The sequence below is a fragment of the Crinia signifera genome, chromosome 8 (assembly GCF_055691185.1).
Source record: "Crinia signifera chromosome 8, ASM5569118v1, whole genome shotgun sequence".
Taxonomy (NCBI): Eukaryota; Metazoa; Chordata; class Amphibia; order Anura; family Myobatrachidae; genus Crinia; species Crinia signifera.
The window spans coordinates 9,037,726-9,062,663 of record NC_139224.1 but is presented as its reverse complement, the minus strand read 5'-3'; the positions used below and the strand labels follow the sequence as shown (position 1 = coordinate 9,062,663).

Sequence of the window (24,938 nt, the reverse complement as noted above, 5' to 3'; positions counted from 1 at the left end):
TCCCACCGAGCCAGTCCCTGCAGATGTGACGGGCCTGCGCTGTATTACTCCCACCGTGCAAGTCCCTGCAGATGTGACGGGCCTGCGCTGTATTACTCCCACCGAGCCAGTCCCTGCATATGTGACGCGCCTGCGTGTATTACTCCCACCGAGCCAGTCCCTGCATATGTGATGTGCCTGTGCTGTATTACTCCCACCGAGCCAGTCCTTGCAGATGTGACGTGCCTGCGCTGTATTACTCCCACCGAGCCAGTCCCTGCAGATGTGACGTGCCTGCGCAGTATTACTCCCACCGAGCCAGTCCCTGCAGATGTGACGTGCCTGCGCTGTATTACTCCCACCGAGCCAGTCCCTGCAGATGTGACGTGCCTGAGCTGTATTACTCCCACCGAGCCAGTCCCTGCAGATGTGACACGCCTGTGCTGTATTACTCCCACCGAGCCAGTTCCTGCAGATGTGACGTGCCTGCTCTGTATTACTCCCACCGAGCCAGTCCCTGCAGATGTGACGTGCCTGCGCTGTATTACTCCCACCGAGCCAGTCTCTGCAGATGTGATAGCGCTGTATTACTCCCACCGAGCCAGTCCCTGCAGATGTGATGGGCCTGCGCAGTATTACTCCCACCGAGCCAGTCCCTGCATATGTGACGTGCCTGCGCTGTATTACTCCCACCGAGCCAGTCCCTGCAGATGTGACGCGCCTGCCCTGTATTACTCCCACGAGCCAGTCCCTGCAGATGTGACGTGCCTGCGATGTATTACTCCCACCGAGCCAGTCTCTGCAGATGTGACGGGCCTGTGCTGTATTACTCCCACCGAGCCAGTCCCTGCAGCTGTGACACGCCTGCGCTGTATTACTCCCACCGAGCCAGTCCCTGCAGATGTGACGTGCCTGCGCTGTATTACTCCCACCGAGCCAGTCTCTGCAGATGTGATAGCGCTGTATTACTCCCACCGAGCCAGTCCCTGCAGATGTGACGTGCCTGCGCTGTATTACTCCCACCGAGCCAGTTCCTGCAGATGTGACGCACCTGCGCTGTATTACTCCCACCGAGCCAGTCCCTGCAGATGTGACGTGCCTGCGCTGTATTACTCCCACCGAGCCAGTCCCTGCAGATGTGACGGGCCTGCGCTGTATTACTCCCACCGAGCCAGTCCCTGCAGATGTGACGGGCCTGCGCTGTATTACTCCCACCGAGCCAGTCCCTGCAGATGTGACGCGCCTGCGCTGTATTACTCCCTCCGAGCCAGTCCCTGCGCTGTATTACTCCCACCGAGCCAGTCTCTGCAGATGTGAAGCGCCTGCGCTGTATTACTCCCACCGAGCCAGTCCCTGCAGATGTGACGTGCCTGTGCTGTATTACTCCCACCGAGCCAGTCCCTGCAGATGTGACGTGCCTGCGCTGTATTACTCCCACCGAGCCAGTTCCTGCAGATGTGACGGGCCTGCGCTGTATTACTCCCACCGAGCCAGTCCCTGCAGATGTGACGTGCCTGCGCTGTATTACTCCCACCGAGCCAGTTCCTGCAGATGTGACGCACCTGCGCTGTATTACTCCCACCGAGCCAGTCCCTGCAGATGTGACGTGCCTGCGCTGTATTACTCCCACCGAGCCAGTTCCTGCAGATGTGACGCGCCTGCGCTGTATTACTCCCACCGAGCCAGTCCCTGCAGATGTGACGTGCCTGCGCTGTATTACTCCCACCGTGCCAGTCCCTGCAGATGTGACGGGCCTGCGCTGTATTACTCCCACCGAGCCAGTCCCTGCAGATGTGACGCGCCTGCGCTGTATTACTCCCTCCGAGCCAGTCCCTGCGCTGTATTACTCCCACCGAGCCAGTCTCTGCAGATGTGAAGCGCCTGCGCTGTATTACTCCCACCGAGCCAGTCCCTGCAGATGTGACGTGCCTGTGCTGTATTACTCCCACCGAGCCAGTCCCTGCAGATGTGACGCGCCTGCGCTGTATTACTCCCTCCGAGCCAGTCCCTGCGCTGTATTACTCCCACCGAGCCAGTCTCTGCAGATGTGAAGCGCCTGCGCTGTATTACTCCCACCAAGCCAGTCCCTGCAGATGTGACGTGCCTGTGCTGTATTACTCCCACCGAGCCAGTCCCTGCAGATGTGACGTGCCTGCGCTGTATTACTCCCACCGAGCCAGTTCCTGCAGATGTGACGGGCCTGCGCTGTATTACTCCCACCGAGCCAGTCCCTGCAGATGTGACGTGCCTGCGCTGTATTACTCCCACCGAGCCAGTTCCTGCAGATGTGACGCACCTGCGCTGTATTACTCCCACCGAGCCAGTCCCTGCAGATGTGACGTGCCTGCGCTGTATTACTCCCACCGAGCCAGTTCCTGCAGATGTGACGCGCCTGCGCTGTATTACTCCCACCGAGCCAGTCCCTGCAGATGTGACGCGCCTGCGCTGTATTACTCCCACCGAGCCAGTCCCTGCAGATGTGACGTGCCTGCGCTGTATTACTCCCACCGAGCCAGTCCCTGCAGAAGTGACGGGCCTGCGCTGTATTACTCCCACCGAGCCAGTCCCTGCAGATGTGACGGGCCTGCGCTGTATTACTCCCACCGAGCCAGTCCCTGCATATGTGACGTGCCTGTGCTGTATTACTCCCACCGAGCCAGTCCCTGCATATGTGACGCGCCTGCGCTGTATTACTCCCACCGAGCCAGTCCCTGCAGATGTGACACGCCTGCTCTGTATTACTCCCACCGAGCCAGTCCCTGCAGATGTGACGCGCCTGCTCTGTATTAGTCCCACCGAGCCAGTCCCTGCAGATGTGACGGGCCTGCGCTGTATTACTCCCACCGAGCCAGTCCCTGCAGATGTGACGCGCCTGCGCTGTATTACTCCCACCGAGCCAGTCCCTGCAGAAGTGACGGGCCTGCGCTGTATTACTCCCACCGAGCCAGTCCCTGCAGATGTGACGGGCCTGCGCTGTATTACTCCCACCGAGCCAGTCCCTGCATATGTGACGTGCCTGTGCTGTATTACTCCCACCGAGCCAGTCCCTGCATATGTGACGCGCCTGCGCTGTATTACTCCCACCGAGCCAGTCCCTGCAGATGTGACACGCCTGCTCTGTATTACTCCCACCGAGCCAGTCCCTGCAGATGTGACGCGCCTGCTCTGTATTAGTCCCACCGAGCCAGTCCCTGCAGATGTGACACACCTCTTGGATTTGGGCTTGCAGGTCAGGTACTGACAGGTCCTACTGTATATATATGAATATACTGAGTGTATACAGGGTATGTTGGGTGATGCGTTGCTACTGTATCAGGGTTTTCATGCATAATGATTGAACCTGCACTGCCAGCTAGTGACCGGGCCAGGTTACAGTCTTCTTCCGGTTACATATACAGTGCTGTAATGTGATGACATTGGGAAGATTAATGAGGGTCTATAAATAATTCTACATTTCTGCTAGGAAAGAGTTTTTCTTTGCAGCAATAGTTTATATGATAATGTTCAGCTTTCACGCCAAACTGACGGCATCGTGGATCAAGACCAGAGATAAAGCAGTGCGGTAGGCAGGCGAGTCCCCAGAGATACAGCAGAGTGGCAGCATCAGTCCCCATAGATAAAGCAGCACGGTAGGCAGGTGAGTCCCCAGAGATACAGCAGAGTGGCAGCATCAGTCCCCATAGATAAAGCAGCACGGTAGGCAGGTGAGTCCCCAGAGATACAGCATCTTACAGATGAGGCATGAAGTGCACCTCCGCCCCTACAGTACCCCAGCAGGTGAGAAGTCACATCCAATCCCCTTGAGCCAGATCACATGCGCATCCCCATTCCCTGCCACTGGGAGGGGGTCAGACCCAGAGATCCTAGGCATAGTGTATGGGGCCTTTGCAGTGAGTCACCCTGTGCTATAATACACCACGGACTATCCCCAACAAGGTACCGATCCCCATTTCCGTACGACAGATGACAAGAATAGTATGTTTTTTGTATAGAAAGTTGTATTTTCTCCAGTATGAAAAAACATTGTACAAAATTATTTATTTATTACTTAGCATCAAAAGTATTTTCTGGATGTGCAGCGAGTGTCTGATGGAAGAGCAGGCAGTGACCAGTCTCCAGTGACTGATGGAAGAGCAGGCCGGGACCAGTAACCAGCAGCTGATGGAAGAGCAGGCCGGGAACAGTAACCAGCGACTGATGGAAGAGCAGGCAGTGACCAGTCTCCAGCGACTGATGGAAGAGCAGGCAGTGACCAGTCTCCAGTGGCTGATGGAAGAGCAGGCCAGGACCAGTAGCCAGCGGGCCGGGACCAGTAGCCAGCGGCTGATGGAAGAGCAGGCTCTGTGCCTGTTACCTTTAGCACCAGGAGACCATCACAGCTTTTCGAATGGGAACAAGTGCTTCTCCTCTCCCCTCTTCTCCCTCTTGCTCTTCTGTTTGGCTTTCCTTCCCTGCTGTTCCTCCATCTGACGGTTCTGGGGCCAGGACACAGCGGCGTCCTGAACTGGAGTCTCCGCAGCTGGAATGTCCTCATCGGATGACAGCCCTTCTTCTCCCAGAGCCGAGCTCAGCTGCTGTGTACCCTGAACCAAATTAATGTGAGACATGCAGAATAATGGTGGCAAATGGATACATTCACTGTCACTCAGCGTGTCATATATAGCATTAGGCAACGGGGAACCCTGAATAAGGCGGGACTATCATATCTGCCATGGGAAACTAGTACCGCCCCCACCGTTGATGCCACCTAGCATTAGCTCACCTCTTTGCAGAAGCTCCCCCCCAGCAGTAACTCACCCCTAGCCGTAAAGCCCCCCCAGCATTAGCTCACCTCTTTGCAGAAGCCCCCCAGTAGTAACTCCCCCCTAGCCGTAAAGCCCCAGCAGTAGCTCACCTCATTGCCGTAGCTCTCCCCCCCCAGAAGTAGATCTCACCTTTGCCGTAGCTCCCCCCCCAGCATTAGCTCACCTCTTTGCAGAAGCCCCTCCCCCCTGCAGTAACTCCCCCCTAGCTGTAAAGCCCCCCCAGAAGTAGCTCACCTCTTTGCCATAGCTCCCCCCCCCCCCAGCAGTAGCTCTCACCTCTTTGCCGTAGCCCCCCCCCCCCCCAGCAGTAGCTCACCTCTTTGCCGTAGCTCCCCCCCAACAGGTGCTCTCACCTCTTTGCCGTAGCTTCTACCCCAGCAGTCGCTCACCTCTTTGCCGTAGCTCCCACCCCAGCAGTCGCGCACCTCTTTGCCGTAGCTCCCACCCCAGCAGTCGCGCACCTCTTTGCCGAAGCTCCCCCCCCCCCCCAGCAGTCGCTCACCTCTTTGCCGTATCTTGCTTTTAGCCTCTCCCGGATCAGAAGTCCCTTTATCAGCAGTTTCCAGTTCCCCAGCGCTCGCTTCTCCCGCTTCTACAAGACACAGAAAGACCCCAATTAGCAGCATTTTACAATAAACTGGTGCAAGAACACATGTGCTGTAAACCATGGCAACAAGATCTTGACTATACAATATAAGATTGGTTGCCATGGAGTACAGCACCTGACCGGTCTCTGCACCATGTTCGATCCCCACCTACAGTAATTGCCCTAGGATGAGACTTACCTCTCTCTGCTTGCGCTCTATCTCCACCTGTTCATTCTCCCAGGCCTCCAGCAGAACCTCTTTGTACTCCTCACAGACTATGTAGCCATCGGTGCTGGGACAGGAGAACAAGAGTCTCATCAAATACAAGCACCCATGACATAAGTGTACAGAATATGCAGCGTAGATGTATTACTGTAGTGCTGTGACACTGTGGATCATCATACGCAGCGTGGATGTATTACTGTAGTGCTGTGAGACTGTGGATCATCATACGCAGCGTGGATGTATTACTGTAGTGCTGTGAGACTGTGGATCATCATACGCAGCGTGGATGTATTACTGTAGTGCTGTGACACTGTGGATCATCATACGCAGCGTGGATGTATTACTGTAGTGCTGTGAGACTGTGGATCATCATACGCAGCGTGGATGTATTACTGTAGTGCTGTGACACTGTGGATCATCATACGCAGCGTGGATGTATTACTGTAGTGCTGTGACACTGTGGATCATCATACGCAGCGTGGATGTATTACTGTAGTGCTGTGACACTGTGGATCATCATACGCAGCGTGGATGTATTACTGTAGTGCTGTGACACTGTGGATCATCATACGCAGCGTGGATGTATTACTGTAGTGCTGTGACACTGTGGATCATCATACGCAGCGTGGATGTATTACTGTAGTGCTGTGACACTGTGGATCATCATACGCAGCGTGGATGTATTACTGTAGTGCTGTGACACTGTGGATCATCATACGCAGCGTGGATGTATTACTGTAGTGCTGTGACACTGTGGATCATCATACGCAGCGTGGATGTATTACTGTAGTGCTGTGACACTGTGGATCATCATACGCAGCGTGGATGTATTACTGTAGTGCTGTGACACTGTGGATCATCATACGCAGCGTGGATGTATTACTGTAGTGCTGTGACACTGTGGATCATCATACGCAGCGTGGATGTATTACTGTAGTGCTGTGACACTGTGGATCATCATACGCAGCGTGGATGTATTACTGTAGTGCTGTGACACTGTGGATCATCATACGCAGCGTGGATGTATTACTGTAGTGCTGTGACACTGTGGATCATCATACGCAGCGTGGATGTATTACTGTAGTGCTGTGACACTGTGGATCATCATATGCAGCGTGGATGGCATGTATTACTGTAGTGCTGTGACACTGTGGATCATCATATGCAGCGTGGATGTATTACTGTAGTGCTGTGACACTGTGGATCATCATATGCAGCGTATTACTGTAGTGCTGTGACACTGTGGATCATCATACGCAGCGTGGATGTATTACTGTAGTGCTGTGACACTGTGGATCATCATACGCAGCGTGGATGTATTACTGTAGTGCTGTGACACTGTGGATCATCATACGCAGCGTGGATGTATTACTGTAGTGCTGTGACACTGTGGATCATCATACGCAGCGTGGATGTATTACTGTAGTGCTGTGACACTGTGGATCATCATATGCAGCGTGGATGTATTACTGTAGTGCTGTGACACTGTGGATCATCATACGCAGCGTGGATGTATTACTGTATTACTGTAGTGTAGATCATCATATGCAGCGTGGATGTATTACTGTAGTGCTGTGACACTGTGGATCATCATACGCAGCGTATTACTGTAGTGCTGTGACACTGTGGATCATCATATGCAGCGTGGATGTATTACTGTAGTGCTGTGACACTGTGGATCATCATATGCAGCGTGGATGTATTACTGTAGTGCTGTGACACTGTGGATCATCATACGCAGCGTGGATGTATTACTGTATTACTGTAGTGCTGTGACACTGTGGATCATCATAAGCAGCGTGGATGTATTATTGTAGTGCTGTGACACTGTGGATCATCATATGCAGCGTGGATGTATTACTGTAGTGCTGTAACACTGTGGATCATCATACGCAGCATGGATGTATTACTGTATTACTGTAGTGCTGTGACACTGTAGATCATCATATGCAGCGTGGATGTATTATTGTAGTGCTGTGACACTGTGGATCATCATATGCAGCGTGGATGTATTACTGTAGTGCTGTGACACTGTGGATCATCATACGCAGCGTGGATGTATTACTGTAGTGCCGTGACACTGTGGATCATCATATGCAGCGTGGATATATTACTGTAGTGCCGTGACACTGTGGATCATCATACGCAGCGTGGATGTATTACTGTAGTGCTGTGACACTGTGGATCATCATACGCAGCGTGGATGTATTACTGTAGTGCTGTGACACTGTGGATCATCATACGCAGCGTGAATGTATTACTGTAGTGCTGTGACACTGTGGATCATCATATGCAGCGTGGATGTATTACTGTAGTGCTGTGACACTGTGGATCATCATACGCAGCGTGGATGTATTACTGTAGTGCTGTGACACTGTGGATCATCATACGCAGCGTGAATGTATTACTGTAGTGCTGTGACACTGTGGATCATCATATGCAGCGTGGATGTATTACTGTAGTGCTGTGACACTGTGGATCATCATACGCAGCGTGGATGTATTACTGTAGTGCTGTGACACTGTGGATCATCATATGCAGTGTGGATGTATTACTGTAGTGCTGTGACACTGTGGATCATCATACGCAGCGTGGATGTATTACTGTAGTGCTGTGACACTGTGGATCATCATATGCAGCGTGGATGTATTACTGTAGTGCTGTGACACTGTGGATCATCATACGCAGCGTGGATGTATTACTGTAGTGCTGTGACACTGTGGATCATCATACGCAGCGTGGATGTATTACTGTAGTGCTGTGACACTGTGGATCATCATACGCAGCGTGAATGTATTACTGTAGTGCTGTGACACTGTGGATCATCATATGCAGCGTGGATGTATTACTGTAGTGCCGTGACACTGTGGATCATCATACGCAGCGTGAATGTATTACTGTAGTGCTGTGACACTGTGGATCATCATATGCAGCGTGGATATATTACTGTAGTGCTGTGACACTGTGGATCATCATATGCAGCGTGGATGTATTACTGTAGTGCTGTGACACTGTGGATCATCATACGCAGCGTGGATGTATTACTGTAGTGCTGTGACACTGTGGATCATCATATGCAGCGTGGATGTATTACTGTAGTGCTGTGACACTGTGGATCATCATATGCAGCGTGGATGCATTACTGTAGTGCTGTGACACTGTGGATCATCATACGCAGCGTGGATGTATTACTGTAGTGCTGTGACACTGGATAGCACTGGGGACATGTATAATTCTGACCATGGGCTCATCAGTGCGGTCAGCATGGGTGTATGGGCTCGGAATTATTAGGGAATTAGCTTTCCTGAGCTAGAAGTGACCCATGCAGCTCTCTGGGGTACGGCCCATGTGTGTGGGTGTATTCGGCAGTAACCCCAACCTTTATATCTGAAGGTCTTACACAGGATGCGAGTAGCCGGCGTGAAAGTCAAAGCCGGTGATGGCGCTGACGCAGTCAATGTCCAGCTTCCTGGCCACGCGATGCAGGTTAGGCACTTGTAAGTGGGCACAGCCGATTGGCAGCATGTTGGGTTTGAACAGATAGACGTTCCCAAACTCATTGCGTGGAACCTGTGAACCAAAGAGAAGACGACCTGGTAACAATTATCAACACAGCAGGGAGAGGTCGGTCTGATCCTGGAATCACGATCGTATTCAACCCCAGCTCATCACCACCACTATCACCACCACCATCAGTCACACTGCTAATATTAGCAAACACAAACTCTGACAGCATACAGGAGTCATATCTGCAGCAGGTCGGGCGGCCCCTAGACAGGACAGGCGCAGAAGGTCGAGCCGCGCAGAGACAGGACAGGCGCAGAAGGTCGAGCCGCGCAGAGACAGGACAGGCGCAGAAGGTCGAGCCGCGCAGAGACAGGACAGGCGCAGAAGGTCGAGCCACGCAGAGACAGGACAGGCGCAGAAGGTCGGGCCGCGCAGAGACAGGACAGGCGCAGAAGGTCGGCAGGCCCATAGACAGGACAGGCGCAGAAGGTCTGGAAGTGCAGAGACAGGACAGACGCAGAAGGTCGGGCTACGCAGAGACAGGACAGGCGCAGAAGGTCTGGCAGCGCAGAGACAGGACAGACGCAGAAGGTCGGGCTACGCAGAGACAGGACAGGCGCAGAAGGTCTGGCAGCGCAGAGACAGGACAGGTGCAGAAGGTCGGGCGGCCCATAGACAGGACAGGCGCAGAAGGTCTGGCAGAGCGGAGACAGGACAGACGCAGAAGGTCAGGCCACGCAGAGACAGGACAGGCGCTGAAGGTCTGGCAGCGCAGAGACAGGACAGACGCAGAAGGTCAGGCCACGCAGAGACAGGACAGGCACAGAAGGTCGGGCCGCGCAGAGACAGGACAGGCACAGAGGGTCGGGCCGCGCAGAGACAGGACAGGCGCTGCAGGGTCGGGCGGCCCATAGACAGGGCAGACGCCCCATAGACAGGGCAGACGCCCCATAGACAGGGCAGACGCTGCAGGGTCGGGCGGCCCATAGACAGGGCAGACGCTGCAGGGTCGGGCGGCCCATAGACAGGGCAGACGCTGCAGGGTCGGGCGGCCCATAGACAGGGCAGACGCTGCAAGGTCGGGCGGCCCATAGACAGGGCAGGCGCAGCAGGGTCGGGCGGCCCATAGACAGGGCAGGCGCAGCAGGGTCGGGCGGCCCATAGACAGGGCAGACGCTGCAGGGTCGGGCGGCCCATAGACAGGGCAGACGCTGCAGGGTCGGGCGGCCCATAGACAGGGCAGGCGCAGCAGGGTCGGGCGGCCCATAGACAGGGCAGGCGCAGCAGGGTCGGGCGGCCCATAGACAGGGCAGGCGCAGCAGGGTCGGGCGGCCCATAGACAGGGCAGGCGCAGCAGGGTCGGGCGGCCCATAGGCAGGGCAGGCGCAGCAGGGTCGGGCGGCCCATAGACAGGGCAGGCGCAGCAGGGTCGGGCGGCCCATAGACAGGGCAGGCGCAGCAGGGTCGGGCGGCCCATAGACAGGGCAGACGCTGCAGGGTCGGGCGGCCCATAGACAGGGCAGGCGCAGCAGGGTCGGGCGGCCCATAGACAGGGCAGACGCTGCAGGGTCGGGCGGCCCATAGACAGGGCAGACGCTGCAGGGTCGGGCGGCCCATAGACAGGGCAGGCGCAGCAGGTCGGGCGGCCCATAGACAGGGCACGTGCGGCAGGTCGGGCAGTCCATAGACAGGGCAGGCGCAGCAGGTCGGGCAGCCCATAGACAGGGCACGTGCGGCAGGTCGGGCAGTCCATAGACAGGGCAGGCGCAGCAGGTCGGGCAGCCCATAGACAGGGCAGGTGCAGCAGGTCGGGCAGCCCATCGACAGGGCAGGCGCTACATTGTGCTGATATAGGCTGAGAGTGCGGCTTATAGATCTACCCCCGATGTGATAGCAGGAGAACCACAGAGTCACCCAATACACACCTGACAGAATAGTTACACCACAAAGCGTCTCACCTTCCCATCCACAGCGACGGGCGGCTGGTAGTCTTCAGTCTGCCACTGGCCAAACAGGGCAAGGTCATTGCAGTCCTTCTCCGGATCTGCCAGGCGGGCTTTCCTGGCCCGGTTAGACTGGCCTTTCACCATCTGTGCACCAATCAGAGGAAGCCTTAAACAAAATTCAAATTGTGCGACCTGAATCTTTCTTTTTTTTATGTTTCTTCTAAGAAGTCTTGAAAGAAAAGGTCCTCGTTTGATCAAATTTGTAATTGATGAGACGTGATGTAATATCACTCTGTTCCAGAGGCGCACACAGGTGTCAGATGTGCATGCAACCAAGTCACACTGCGCAGTGCTCCAGTCCTCATATCAGGAAACTGCAGCACTGGCGTCCTTTGGGAGTCCTGCAACCCTTGTTGTCTAGTGGAGGTTGCTCTGCAGCATCTAGATTTAGCCTGCAAGCCCCGAATATGACCCAGGCGGCAGCTGCATGCAGTGAGCCGTGGAAGGACTTTCCCTGCAGCCTGCTGAGTTTCAGGAGGAGCAGGCAGTTACAGGCAGCGAATTACTGCACTGCCGCCCAGAAGGCTACACTACTGTTATCAGGAAGACTCCGTCCCCGGGACTCTCCAAGCTGCAGGGCCAACTCGATAGGTCTGTGAACAACATCGCTTACAGACATATCGGATGTACACTCCCACGGCTACCGATATATCATCCATCAATCGAACAAACAGTATTGTGCAAAATGTGATTTATAGTCAGGAAACACATAGGAATAACATGCGAGATCGGACGGCTCATTACCTTATATGGCATCTCCCCGAGCCGCACCACACGAGCCTCTTTCAGCCACGTGTCCCTGGAGTGGAGACTGTGGACGCAAGACCTGCATGAAAGAGCGGAGATTACCCACAATCCTCTGACTGATTACACCGGTGCTTACTACATCCACATCCGGGACGCTCAGTGGGCCTGATTCTGCGAATATGCAACGTTGACCAATGTTTACATCCTGCACATGTGCAGGTCTTCACTGCTGGCGCCCTCGGAGACTCACATAGTCTCCGTGGTGCTCGCAGTTTGGGGGGTGTGCAGAAGGCGGGTATGGATCGTTCGTGTTTCCTGGGCATACCCACAAAAACTCAGAAAAACGCTGGGTGCCCCCATGTGAACGGTTGCACAGACGGCAAAGATGCTTCGATGTCCTGGGAATTGCGTATGGATCTGCGGGTCGCTAGCAGTGAGCAATCCATTCGTAATCATACGCTAATTTGCACTTGGGGAGTTTTCTCTGTCTGGGCGGCTGCTTAGTGCTCACAGCCATCTACAACCTCTCAGATCAGCGATCCTCACATTTGTTATATAAATTCAAATTGAAAAAAAAAGTGTTAAAAAAAGATGATATTTCTTATATGCGGTAACATTACAGGTCATTATGATGGATAAAAGGGTTTGCTTGCCAACATTCACACCTGGCACCTGGTTATATATAGTATGAAACAGAACAAGCATAGATAGAGAATAATGATAAACAGAACGACGGTATAGTTTTTATATGATGCCTGCTATTGTGATTGGTCACGAGAGGTTATGGAAGACACAGATAAAAGGTCAACAAAAGCAATAGGTCAAAACGTAAATGGTCAACACATAAAAAAGTTGAAATGTTTTTTAAATTTTTTTGGTGGGCATTTGGAGATTTCAGCATGTGGACCAAATTAAACGCACACTTTACCACTTACAGTCGGAGACCATGTGGATGGTAAAGTATGAAAAAGTCCAAAAAAAAACCTCATATTGATCTTATACTTGTGTGAAACTTTTGTCTATTGACCAAATACCCACGATAGATCCACGATAGATTCAGATGACATCATTTGATGTCAGCATTGGGACCCCTGAATCCTTACCTGGAGTACACGGCTTCCCCCCTACAGTAGCCCATGACGGCTGCAGATTCTGGGTAGATGGCCTCGTATTTCAGCAGATGCCTCTTTAGCGCATAGAGCGGATGATTCTTATACTCGGTGATGGACTTGGGCAGCGGTTGGTCCAGTAATTTCGTTTCAAACTACAGACAGGAGAGATCAGACATTAAAGTATGTCAGAGGAGCGACTCGTACAAAGCTCAGGACCCTCACACGGTGGCTGCCATCAACGATGTGAGAACATAACCAGCCAACACAACAAGCTCCAGCCATGGAACCACATCAGCGATTATGTAGCCAGAAAATCCTGCCCAACCAGTGACAGACCAGAGGAGGGCATATAGAAGAGACAAGGAGTCGTACCTCTACATCTTCCTTATCCTCTTGTCTAGGGTCCTTGCTCCTGTAAGGCCTCAGCGTCTCCTGCCACCACTCTGGATCGATGCGGCGTTTGCGTGTCCCGGTCATCCACCCCGGATCATATCTCTGCGTCACATCCTTCACGGAGCCAGAATGGTCGATCCCCACCACATAATTTACAGGCTTGGTGGCAGCCTTGAAGCACAACGAAGGCTGATTAATGGTCCCACGCACACAGTCCACACACACCCACTTCTCATCTTTCTCCAGATAGACTTCCACCCACTGATCGCTACCACTGGGGGGCGACAGTATCCCCTCTTGCTCGTCATCCGAAGAGATGATCTTGCCTCTTCCCTTAGGCTGTACCTTGTCATTTTTGGGTGTGCTCTTTAATTTGGGCTGTCCTACGGGGCTTTTCGCTGTTCCCTCGCCAGACTTTCTTCGGTTTCCCTTTAATTGGGTCGATGCCTGTATCACTTTTCTTTGGAGTGGCTCGTCCCAATCTGCGGAATCGCTGTCCTCGCTGTCAGAGCAGGTGAATTCGGAACCGCTACTTCCACCACCACTCTCACTTTCTTCCTTATATGTCACTTTGGACGCTGCCTTTCTCCGGAGCTGGTTCTTGGGACGAGCTCTACCCTTCATTTCCTCATCGCGCTCAGCCTTAACACTCTTCTTATTGGCTTCTTTACCGGACACGGCTTTATCAGCTAGTTTGCCACCTTCGTCTTCCTCACTCTCTTCTTTTTTCACGACTTTCCGCGACTTCTGTTTTGGGTCTACTCTACATTTTCCCCTGGGAGACTTCTGGGATTGGCTGGGTTTATTTGTGGTTCTGGAGACGGACTTCTCTCTGGGACTCGGTTTCCCCTGGAATACAATATAAATATACACTGCATTAGATAATCATATCTTCATGTTTCGGGTTTATGGTTCGCTGTATCCGGGCAATGAACTCTTCTTACAAGTCTGCTAATAACGTGGACCATTGAAGGAACTGGACCATGGACCCTTCTCATAATAGTTAGCATCATCTTTGTTTGTCTGCTAATCCTTTTTTCAATATATTCAATTGTGTTTGCCCTAAAAAAAAACACATGGGGGGGAGGGGATTCAATTCTGGGCGATTTTTGCCCATTTTTTTGGCCGACTTTGACTTGCCCTATTCAATCTCTGTGCTGTTTTTTCACCTGGGCAAAAAAAAATCTAGCATCAGCAAAAACTGCGTAAATCGGCAAAACTTCTGCAAATTCATGTGATTTTAGCCAATTTGCAGCTGTTTTTTTAACCATGCAGAACAGCCCAAAAAATAAAATGAAATGGCATGGGTGAAATGTACAAACGGGTGAAAATGCCCGTGACGGAATACTCGGCCAAGATTGAATAAGCCCCTTAGAGGTAAATGTACTAAAGCTTCTAAAAATGAAAAGAGGTGATGTCTATAGCAACAATCAGATTCGGTCTATAATTTCTATATTGCATCTATGGAGGCCAATCCCAGGGCACTTTTTCCATTTCCAGGATCGGCCTCCGGATGCTGTGCTGAAAACGGCTATGAAGCAATCCTCAGGCAGGCGGACGTGCGGGTAGGTGCGTCTCTGCACAGCAACACCTCCGTCACACTGCGCAGCCGCACATCCTGGCTGCTGGGCAGAGCCTGAGCCCAACACTGCCCGGCAGGAGAAGGATCAAATGTCCATGCGCATTTTAATCCCAAAATCCTGGGATTCAAATGCTGCCAAAAAAATGGACTAACTCCTGGGATCCCGCTAATCCTGATCCCGGGATTGGCATTCCTAATTGCATGGAACTCAGATTAAATCTTTACTAAAACACTGGTGAGCGGAAAACTGTTCTGGAGAGGCTGGAAAATGGACCATAATCTTACCTTGGCGGCCGGCTCCTTAAAGGGGATCGGCTGCAGGGACAGAACCAAGCGACTCAGGAGTTGTAACGCTCGTAGGAGGATCAAGAAGATCTGCCGAGACACAGAAGGGAATACTGTCAGTGCTACATTGTTTTAAACTGTGTACAAATTCACCGGCTGTGCCGCACGCAGATATACATGTGTCACATCACAGTAATTCAGCACAGTCCCCTCGTACACCATAGTCGCGTTGCAATTATGACGCTGCTGCTGCTGCAGCAATCGAGATGCACGGCATCAAGTGTGGAGGAAATGCGATTTGTATTCCCAGGTGGTGACCGGCAGTGAACGCAAAGATGGGCTGTTCAGTGGGCATGATGGGAGAATCTGTGTATGCAGACGCACAGATGCATGCACAGAAGCCCATAATCAGGCGGAGATATAGTACTGTGCCCATTGCGGTGTTGCAAGTTTCAAAGCTGCGACAATCAAATTACACCCCAATCAGTATCACAGCTTGTACAGATGCTGAGAACAGGAGTCTCCGTCCTCGCACAGATGTATATAGCGACATTTGTTGTTTGTAGCAGCATTTGCATGTATTCACCATTGCCCGCAGCTGCCGGTACTTCTTTCTCCACCTCTGAATAAGACTGAATGACAACCTTGTCAACATAATCTGCTCACAGGAGAGACATCGGTCTGACTAAGAGTAATGGATCCACGCATAGCGATGTGTGTATGGTGACCTAGCTAGGCTACAGTAGGTCGGGCGCTGCTGCGTGCTGTCGCTCATAGTCCACACACAGTGCGAGCTGACAGGGCGACCAGCGAGATTAATAGACACTGCCCATCAATCTCAGCCCCTACACACACACACACACACACACACACACACACACACACACACACACACACACACACACACACACACACATTGATGTAGGGGCATTTTCTAAGTGACTTTGCCAAACAACCAGGAAGTAGCATTTTATACGTGAATAAGGAGCAGAAGAATGCAAAATTACTTCTTGCTCGCTCCTGTCCAGGGAGTACCAAGATTACTCGGGAAGATCCCAACAAACCACATGCCTGTCATATCAACAAAACTAATAAGTATATCTCACATGGATCATCTCCTCTTCATCGCGCACCCCATAAGCCCCAAATCTCCGCTCCAGAGTGGCAGGCAAGAGCTCGCTCTCATCCAGAGACATCTCTGGGTTCAACGTGAATGTGGTCTTGAACCTGGAAAAACAGAGAGGTTCTAGGTGGGACAAACATACTCGTGGAATAGCAGGAAGACACACAGCGCAGATCACTGCACCAAGCAAGAAGGAAGTGAGGGCAGAGGACGACCTACCACTTCACCAGGTTTGTCAGGTAGATCACATCGGCCCGGGCAGCTGGAATATTGACAAACTTGACGGGAACGACAGACAGGGCTACAGCCTGGAGGTTGGGTAAGTTGCAGATGTCATTGTGGTAGAAGCCATTGGCCAGAAGGCAGAGCAGGTGAACCTGGAGGATGACAGAGGCACCGCAGCACAGGTGAGTGCGGGACTCACAGTAACACATTGTCCGATAATCTATGGAGAGCGTCTATAGAACGGAATGGGTTTCTGTATGCGATCCATCGGTTTGTGTCTCACATGGCTCTGCTGGTTAATGGATTATTCACGGACAGATACAGGCAGAGGTTCCCCACCCCACTCCCAAACTGGATTACTGAGGTCAGTAAAAGGAGGACATCCAGCTGCATGAACCCCATGACTGCAGCATATACGGATGAAGTGGGGTGTAACCCACGAAACGCATCAGTGACTAGAGGAGATGGGAGGCCATACATGAAAGATTTTGGCATAATAAATGAGTTTGATTTCACCTAATATATGACTAGGAAATACTGCATTCCATAGCCTCTGTCACAAATCACACTTATTCTAAGACCCTACTCTTCAAGGTCATTATCGTATAGGTAAATGTTTCAATCCTAGGGTTTAATGAGAATAATCCAGCTGTACAGTAAGTATCCCAGATTGTGCGTATCCATGGGATGTACTAAGGGCTACATCTCTGATTTTCCTCCATCGCTACATAGAATATTAATATGAAATACAAACTCAACTGTGGAATCACCGCGAGAGGCACTACATATACATTTTGTGTGTAAATTCGGCAGTCTGTCCGTTTTATGTCTCATCGTTCCACCTATAGCAATCCTGGTCCAGTCCCTCTCACCTTATGTGTATCTTCCCGCAGCTCCTTGCTGAAACGGTTCATTATCCGGCGTAAGTATGCCGCAAACTCCGCCTTCCTCTTCTCCCTACAAGGCATGGAAGAGTCAGCTTCTAGTCCACACTTACAGACGTTGCCATCATAACTCGAACTTTGCTTTTGCAGCCTTCCCCCCACCGCCCCCCAAAAAAAAAGCAAAACTTTAACCCCTGCCACCCCAGATCAGTGAACATAGAGAAATAAATGTATAACCTCTTCATTCTTTTCCTCGCTGCCTCCGCTGTCTCGATTTCTATCTCCACCGGTTTTATGGGCAAACCTGGATCATCGGATGTCGTGGCATGTAAGGCCTCCAATGCCGGCGCATTGAGCTCTACGAGAGAATAATTAATGAGAGACTTTCATATACGTCGGCAAGTCTGCATCACAGACTCCGAGAAACATCTTCCATGTATAGGAGGACAAGAAACAGGGGACCTGCACTGGACCAATAAGGGACTTTCCTTTAGCAAAGCTGAACCAGTTTCTCTCAAAAGCTGAAAAATGCACAAAAATTACCAGATTTTAATCCCAAACAGTCAGATTGGAAAGATAATGTTATAGTGTGTATCCAGCTGTGGGGTGACACCTCCCCCTCCACACACAAGTGTAGAGGTTAAGAAATTTTTTTCAACCCCCCATAAAAATAATAATCTAAATTCATATTTGGCACCATGCTCTAAATAAAATTCTAGGTTACAATCTTAAACTGGGTCCAGGGTGTTTTTTTTGCTAGCGGCGTCTCCTCGCACCGGAAGCAGGACACACACACTGGACGATATTTGGATTTTGCTTTCCGACCCGTCAGAACTGGCAAAATTATTAGGGATATCATATAGGGCCCAATTCAGTAACGATCGGTCCCCGGCGATGTTTTCGCTCTGCGCATACATATACTCTAATATGAGCATGTGCGGACACCTTCACCAAGGCGTTCCCACAGGGGGGGGGGGGGGTCAGGGGGGATGGTGCATGGAGACGCCGAGCATTTCCTAGACCTACCCACAAAAACGCTGGCGGCCCATGTGAATGCGGGAGGGCCCGTGCCTGCCGGGGGGGGGGGGGGGGTTGTTGCTGACATCGCTAAAACGGACTTATATTTGCGATCAGGGGACTGTTTGCAAATATGATTTCGCTCCCGCGGCAATGGATGTTTATGCTAAACATTCATTCACAATGCGGCAGGGTTGTTCCCGCAGGGGCCGGCATTCGCTCGCCTGGGGGGGGGAGGTGGCGTTGGAGGGCTCGCTAAGCAGTGAACTTATGCTGCTAGCTAGTCAATGTGAATCAGGCACATAGAGATGGGGCCGTTCTCAGCGTGTCCACAGGCGCGATATCCGCTGGTATCTGGCGGATGGCGATCCGGCTGACGTGGACGTGCGAGCGTCTCACACACTAGCGCGTCCATTGCCGAGATTGGGGCACGTGAGCGTCTCGATGTGCACGGGCCCCATTCACCGCAATGATGAGAGTCGCTCCATTTGTAGTGTGTACGGTCCTTTAAAATGTGGCAACACACATCAGACATGCAGCCATTGCACAGCCAGAGGGCGCTACAGCACAAAGCACAAAATAAGCTTAGCAAACAAATAACGAGAAGTTATCAAGAGGGAGAGTACATGAATTACATCCTGTAACATCCTGCACGTCTAACAATACCTTCCACATCCTCCCACTCCTCGTCACTGTCCTCCGCATCCTCCGCGCTGCTGCTGCCGCCATCTTTAACGGTTGCATCTGGAATGATCGATTTGGACTCCAAACTTAGCAAGGCTCTGAAAAAGAAAAAAGTATAATGTATACAGGACACCTACATATAATGCTCAGGCAACACAAATGGTAATACGAAATAGATGAAAATAGGGATCATGCATCGTAATGAAGAATGCAGATCCCATATTAGGCTGAGCTTAGGATGTTAGCATATAGATGTACACGGTTAACAGTCCTTTAAACTGTGCAAATGTTATTAACAAAGGAAGCAGGAGCGTAAGCAGATTCATATTATTACATATAGCGGAAGAGTCTGGCTGCTCCGATCCCTGGTATTTATGGGGTGTGGCCAAGCACATGGGAGGTGTGACCGCACCTTTATGTTAATTCCAGGGCACTTTAGAAATGTTACACAACAGGAGGAGGTGTGGTCACATGTATTGGGGGTATGGCTGTGTCCAGCAGGAAGGCTAGGTTCATACACCCCCGGTATACAGTGTTGCATAAGTCTTTGATAAAGCACACTGGGGCAGATGTATTAAGCCTGGTGAAGAGATAAACTGGAGATAAAGTGGAAGGAGATAACGCACCAGCCAATCAGATCCCAACTGTCATATTTCAAACACAGCTGATTGGCTGGTGCTTTATCTCCTTCCACTTTATCTCCACTTTATCTCTTCTCCAGGCTTAATACATCTGCCCCACTGTATTTCTAGACTAAACTAATAGAAGTGGAGCCAGTAATCCAGTCGCAGAAGTGTCCAACTGTATAGTTCTATATATCTATGTAGCACAACTGTATATACCTGCTGGTTCATAAATGATAACGATCAATCTGTAACATCACAATGACTACAGATTGCTTAATATGATAAATGGGGCGGCTTTAAAGGTCACAAAACATTATCCGGGTAACGTCAACTTCATCCATAAAAAACATGCACACATTAGATAGGTCAATCCCATAATTCATACAAGCACATAAGCCAGGCATGTCCAAACTACAGTATGGCCCTCCAGCTGTTGTGAAACTACAAGTCCCATCATGCCTTGCCACAGTTTTGCTACTGGGAATGCTAAAACTATGGCAAGGCATGCTGGGATGTGTAGTTTCCCAGTTGGGACATGCCTGACATTAGACATGACGCTGCCGACTCTGTGAGACTCTAGCATCAGGCAGGTGAACGTTACTCACTGGATTTCCTGCTCGGGGTCTTCTGATTTGACTAGACTGCCGACTGCTTTCTTGGCCGGAGGTTTCCTCTGCACGCTGTCTCCGGCAGGTGCCTTGTCTGTGCCTCTAGCAGCCTTTCTTGTGGTTTGTGCAGCTGGGCCAGATTCCTTGCTCTTCTTATTCTGGACCTTCCTGCAGTCAGATGCATCCTCCTTGCCATCTGGGGTTTTACAAACCACCAGAGAATACAGGAGACAGCAAATGAAGATCGTTAACATTGATAAACACAGGAAATGGTTAGAAACAAAGTAATGGAAGAAAACATCCACCAAGCAAAACCAGTGATGTCAGACAAACAGTCTAATGCTGGGTACTGGGACAATTCTCTATCCTTTATCCCTGAGGTCAAGGCTTAGGATCTGGAACAGGAGTGGTGCTGCGGACATAGTGATTATGGTGACAGGAGAGGATCCGGCGGATAGTGATTACGGTGTCCGTTACAGGTGACAGGAGGGGATGCAGCGGATATAGTGATTACGGTATTTGTTACAGGTGACAGGAGGGGATGTGGTGGATATAAGGATTACGGTGACTGCTACAGGTGACAGGAGGGGATGCAGCGGATATAGTGATTATGGTGACTATTACAGGTGACAGGAGGGGATGTGGCGGATATAGTGATTATGGTGACTATTACAGGTGACAGGATATAGTAATTATGGTGACAAGACGGGATGTGGCGGATATAGTGATTATGGTGACTATTACAGGTGACAGGAGGGGATGTGACGGATATAGTGATTATGGTAACAAGACGGGTTGTGGCGGATATAGTGATAAAGTGATTATGGTGACTATTACAGGTAACAGGAGAGGAAGTGGCGGATACAGTGATTATGGTGACTATTACAGGTGACAGGAGGGGATGTGGCGGATATAGTGATTATGGTAACAAGACGGGATGTGGCGGATATAGTGATAAAGTGATTATGGTGACTATTACAGGTAACCGGAGAGGAAGTGGCGGATACAGTGATTATGGTGACTATTACAGGTAACAGGAGAGGAAGTGGCGGATACAGTGATTATGGTGACTATTACAGGTAACAGGAGAGGAAGTGGCGGATACAGTGATTATGGTGACTATTACAGGTAACAGGAGAGGAAGTGGCGGATACAGTGATTATGGTGACTATTACAGGTGACAGGAGGGGATACGTTGCTGTTCAGGCAGAGTGTCCGGAGGTGACTACTGTGCTGTCCAGTCATAGCTGACCTCACATGTACAGGACTCCCCCTTTACCCCGGAAGAGCACATTGCAGGGACAAGCTGTCCTGTGGGAACACAATAATACATCACGCTGATTGGATCGCATTAGGCAACAAGATCCCGCCTAGATTGCATTGAATATTGGATCCATGATAAATGGGCCCCTGTACGGTCTACCTGGCCTGTATCTTAATGCTGTTTAGTATTCATTTATCTTGAGGTAATTTACTAGACTTTCCCCCTATTATCCTCTGTATCAGTGACTCCAATGTACGTCCACACAGCAGCGACTCTTCATACAGCAGTGTTGTCAGTGAACATCAGCTGACCAAGAACGCAGCCACAAACGCAGCAGCCATATACAGTATCCTGCCGCAAACGTTATCCCATCCAAAGAGGTTTCACACAAATATTCTTCAGCCTTTGGCATTATTTCCATTCTCCTTACGGCTTTGAAATCCTTTCTTCCAGATCTGGGTGCATAGTTGAACTCCACAGTCTCAGAACCCTGGTGGTGGAGGCTAAATTTGGATTCTAATGAGAGCAGAAGACACTTGTTGCTTTTTATATGAAATCTCAGCTTTCTTATCCTTAGTATCTCTAGTATCGTCTTCAGCCGTCGGAGCATCCACGTGTCAGAACCATATACCATTGGAGCAGAATTTCCCAACAGTTTTGGGGTACATGTGGTCACTTCTGTCCAGACTTCCTCATCTTTTATCCAGATTCTGATTTCCAAAAACAGATCTATCACAGGCCGCATGTTTGGCATTTCTAGGTAACGTTTTGGAAAGCTGCTTCTTATTCCCCATTGTATTACGCACACTGTAGAAAAATAAAGAAAAACAAATGTCCATACCTACACTAAGCTAAGGACAAACAGTCATGTATCGTATAAGGACTTACCCCTGTCTGGGCGGTATGTGGCTGCTGGTAGGAAGGAAGGCTCCTGCTCGTTTAGCTTGTTCCGGTTTGGCCAATAGAGGAGAAGAGCTGTTCCTGTCACCATCTTTAAAACCTTCTCTACTCACAGGAGGCGGGGGCTTGCCCAGACTGAGCTGCAATGCCTGATGGTCAGCTGGGTCATTGGTCGCCCCCTCCAGAGGCTGGAAATTCACTCCCGCTGCCGTAATTGGGACCCAACACGCCAACCACCTGTCCCTTCCGCAATGTACCTCTCCACGCAGCCCACTCAACCACGTGTCCCCCGGGACCCCACAAACACACACATACAATGGCGCATAGCTGGGCCTGATATAAAGGGTAAGTCCTGTGGCAGTAAAACAACAAAGTTCTCTATTCTATCTAGAGACATTAAAAAAGACGAAGGAGGCGCTATCTTATATTCACCAGGTGGGGGGTGTCTGTGGAAACACTTCCTGTCTACTGCCAGGCAACTGGAGGACTAGACCAGTGTAATGGCTGCCATGGAGAATATGGAGGATGATCATGGTGACTATTACAGGTGACAGGAGAGGATGTGGCGGATATAGTGATTATGGTGACAGGAGAGGATGTGGCGGATATAGTGATTATGGTGACAGGAGAGGATGTGGCGGATATAGTGATTATGGTGACAGGAGAGGATGTGGCGGATATAGTGATTATGGTGACAGGAGGGGATGTAGCGGATATAGGTATTATGGTGACAGGAGAGGATGTAGCGGATATAGGTATTATGGTGACAGGAGAGGATGTGGCGGATATAGTGAATATGGTGACAGGAGAGGATGTGGCGGATATAGTGATTAGGAGGTACTAGCACGGCGCCCATCGCATCGCAGACCATAAGTCATACGATGGTATGCGATGTTACGCAAGGGTAGCCGATGTTATACAATTTTAAATTGTATACCATCGAATTGTATGGCATTGTATGCCATAGTATAGCATATACAATGGTATGCGATTTAAAAATTGTATAAGCACCCTAATGGGTTTTTCAATGTTAAAAGTGCCCCCTATAACATAATTTACGGTGATGGGTGCTTAGTATGTTAAAAGCCCCCCCAACTGCACTCCCACTATCAACGCCAACCCGAAGCATGGCGAGCGCAGCGAGCCCGCGAGGGGCGGCGGAACGCGTCCTCCGACATTTTCATACCCCCACTATCCACATCGCCGTAGAGTTGATTTTATATAGTGAGGCGAGGGCAGCGAGCCACCGAGCTTGAAGCGTGGTGAGGGGACACGGAATACATGTAAAGTAATACGCGACCGCTCGCCACGCTTCGGGCTCGGTGGCTCGCCACACTATATAAAATCGTCTCAACGACGACGTGGATAGTGGGGGTATGAAAGTTCGGAGGACACGTACCGCTGCGCTTGCCACGCTTCGGGTTGGGATCATAGTGGGGGTGGCATGGGGGTGCATTTAACATTGTAAGCCCCCATTAGGGAGCTTATACAATTTAAAATCGTATAGGGGGCTGATACAATTTTAAATCGCATCGGGTGTATGGCATGCGATGTGATTATATGTCGTGTGACTTAATATCGTGGGCGCCGTCATAATACACAAGTACCGATTAGGATGCAGCAGACAATAATACCGGTATCACCAGCATCAGTATAATCACAGTCTGACCCCAGGGATCATACACTGATGGTGACAGCACTGGCGATGGTGATAATGATGGAAATAATAAGAATGATAGGGAGAATGATGGTGATAACTAGAACACTGGTGATAAGGATGACAATGATAAGGATGGCGAGAACGGTAATGGTGATAATGATGACAATGGTGATAAGAATAGTGATAATACTGGTGATAATGATGACACTGATCAGGGCGGCGATAATGGTGATAATGACGGCGAAGGTGAGAACGACAATGGTGATAATGAGAAGGAGGCTGACAATGATGGCAATGGGGATAAGGATAGCAATGCTGATAATGACATTGGGTCTGATAATGATGGCAATGGTGATAAGAATAATGGTGATAAATGATGACAGTGACAAGGATGGCGATAATGGTGATATTGGCGATAATGATGATAATAATCGCGATAATGATGATGATATTGGCGATAATGATGATATTGGCGATAATGATGATGATATTGGCGATAATGACCCCCGGGCACGACACTCACCCCCCTGTGCTGCGGCTCCGCTCTCCCCTCCCCGCCTCCTCTTGGCCGGCTGCTTCCTCGGCTTCTTGCCCCCGGCTTTGGAGTCCACGGAGCCCCGGCGCTTGCCCATCACCCCCTCCCGGTGTCCCCGGTGCACACACCCCTAGCGGCGGCAGCGGCTCCCCACCACCTCCCCTCACATGCTGTCGCCGCCGCT

The 24,938-nt window shown here is 50.8% G+C and overlaps 1 protein-coding gene across 2 annotated transcripts; it reads right to left on the bottom strand.

Moving 5' to 3' along the window:
* Window positions 1-3,958: 3,958 nt before the first annotated feature.
* On the bottom strand, window positions 3,959-24,935 carry XPC (XPC complex subunit, DNA damage recognition and repair factor). Of its 2 annotated transcripts, none has more exons than XM_083155706.1 (16): window positions 24,743-24,935; window positions 20,393-20,591; window positions 19,144-19,259; window positions 17,698-17,818; window positions 17,449-17,533; window positions 16,571-16,728; window positions 16,335-16,455; window positions 15,229-15,318; window positions 13,341-14,210; window positions 12,960-13,120; window positions 11,854-11,935; window positions 11,062-11,193; window positions 8,997-9,166; window positions 5,570-5,663; window positions 5,287-5,376; window positions 3,959-4,562 (listed from the first exon to the last, which is right to left on the bottom strand). In XM_083155706.1, exons 1-16 carry the CDS (start codon window positions 24,849-24,851, stop codon window positions 4,353-4,355), a joined length of 2,808 nt encoding a protein of 935 aa, XP_083011832.1. In that variant the 5' UTR covers window positions 24,852-24,935; the 3' UTR covers window positions 3,959-4,352. The 2 variants fall into 2 exon arrangements, with proteins under 2 accessions (XP_083011832.1, XP_083011833.1); XM_083155707.1 differs by lacking the exon at window positions 24,743-24,935 and adding an exon at window positions 22,548-23,716.
* Window positions 24,936-24,938: the final 3 nt, after the last annotated feature.

Excerpts from the sequence above, each read along its gene's own strand:
- XPC (XM_083155706.1), bottom strand. The coding sequence starts at position 24,851 with ATGGGCAAGCGCCGGGGCTCCGTGGACTCCAAAGCCGGGGGCAAGAAG. Across the intron at positions 20,592-24,742 it reads CGGAGCCGCAGCACAGGGGG|ATGGCAAGGAGGATGCATCT; the intron begins GTGAGTGTCGTG and ends GTAAAACCCCAG. Across the intron at positions 17,534-17,697 it reads GCGAGGAAAAGAATGAAGAG|GGAGAAGAGGAAGGCGGAGT; the intron begins GTTATACATTTA and ends CATGCCTTGTAG.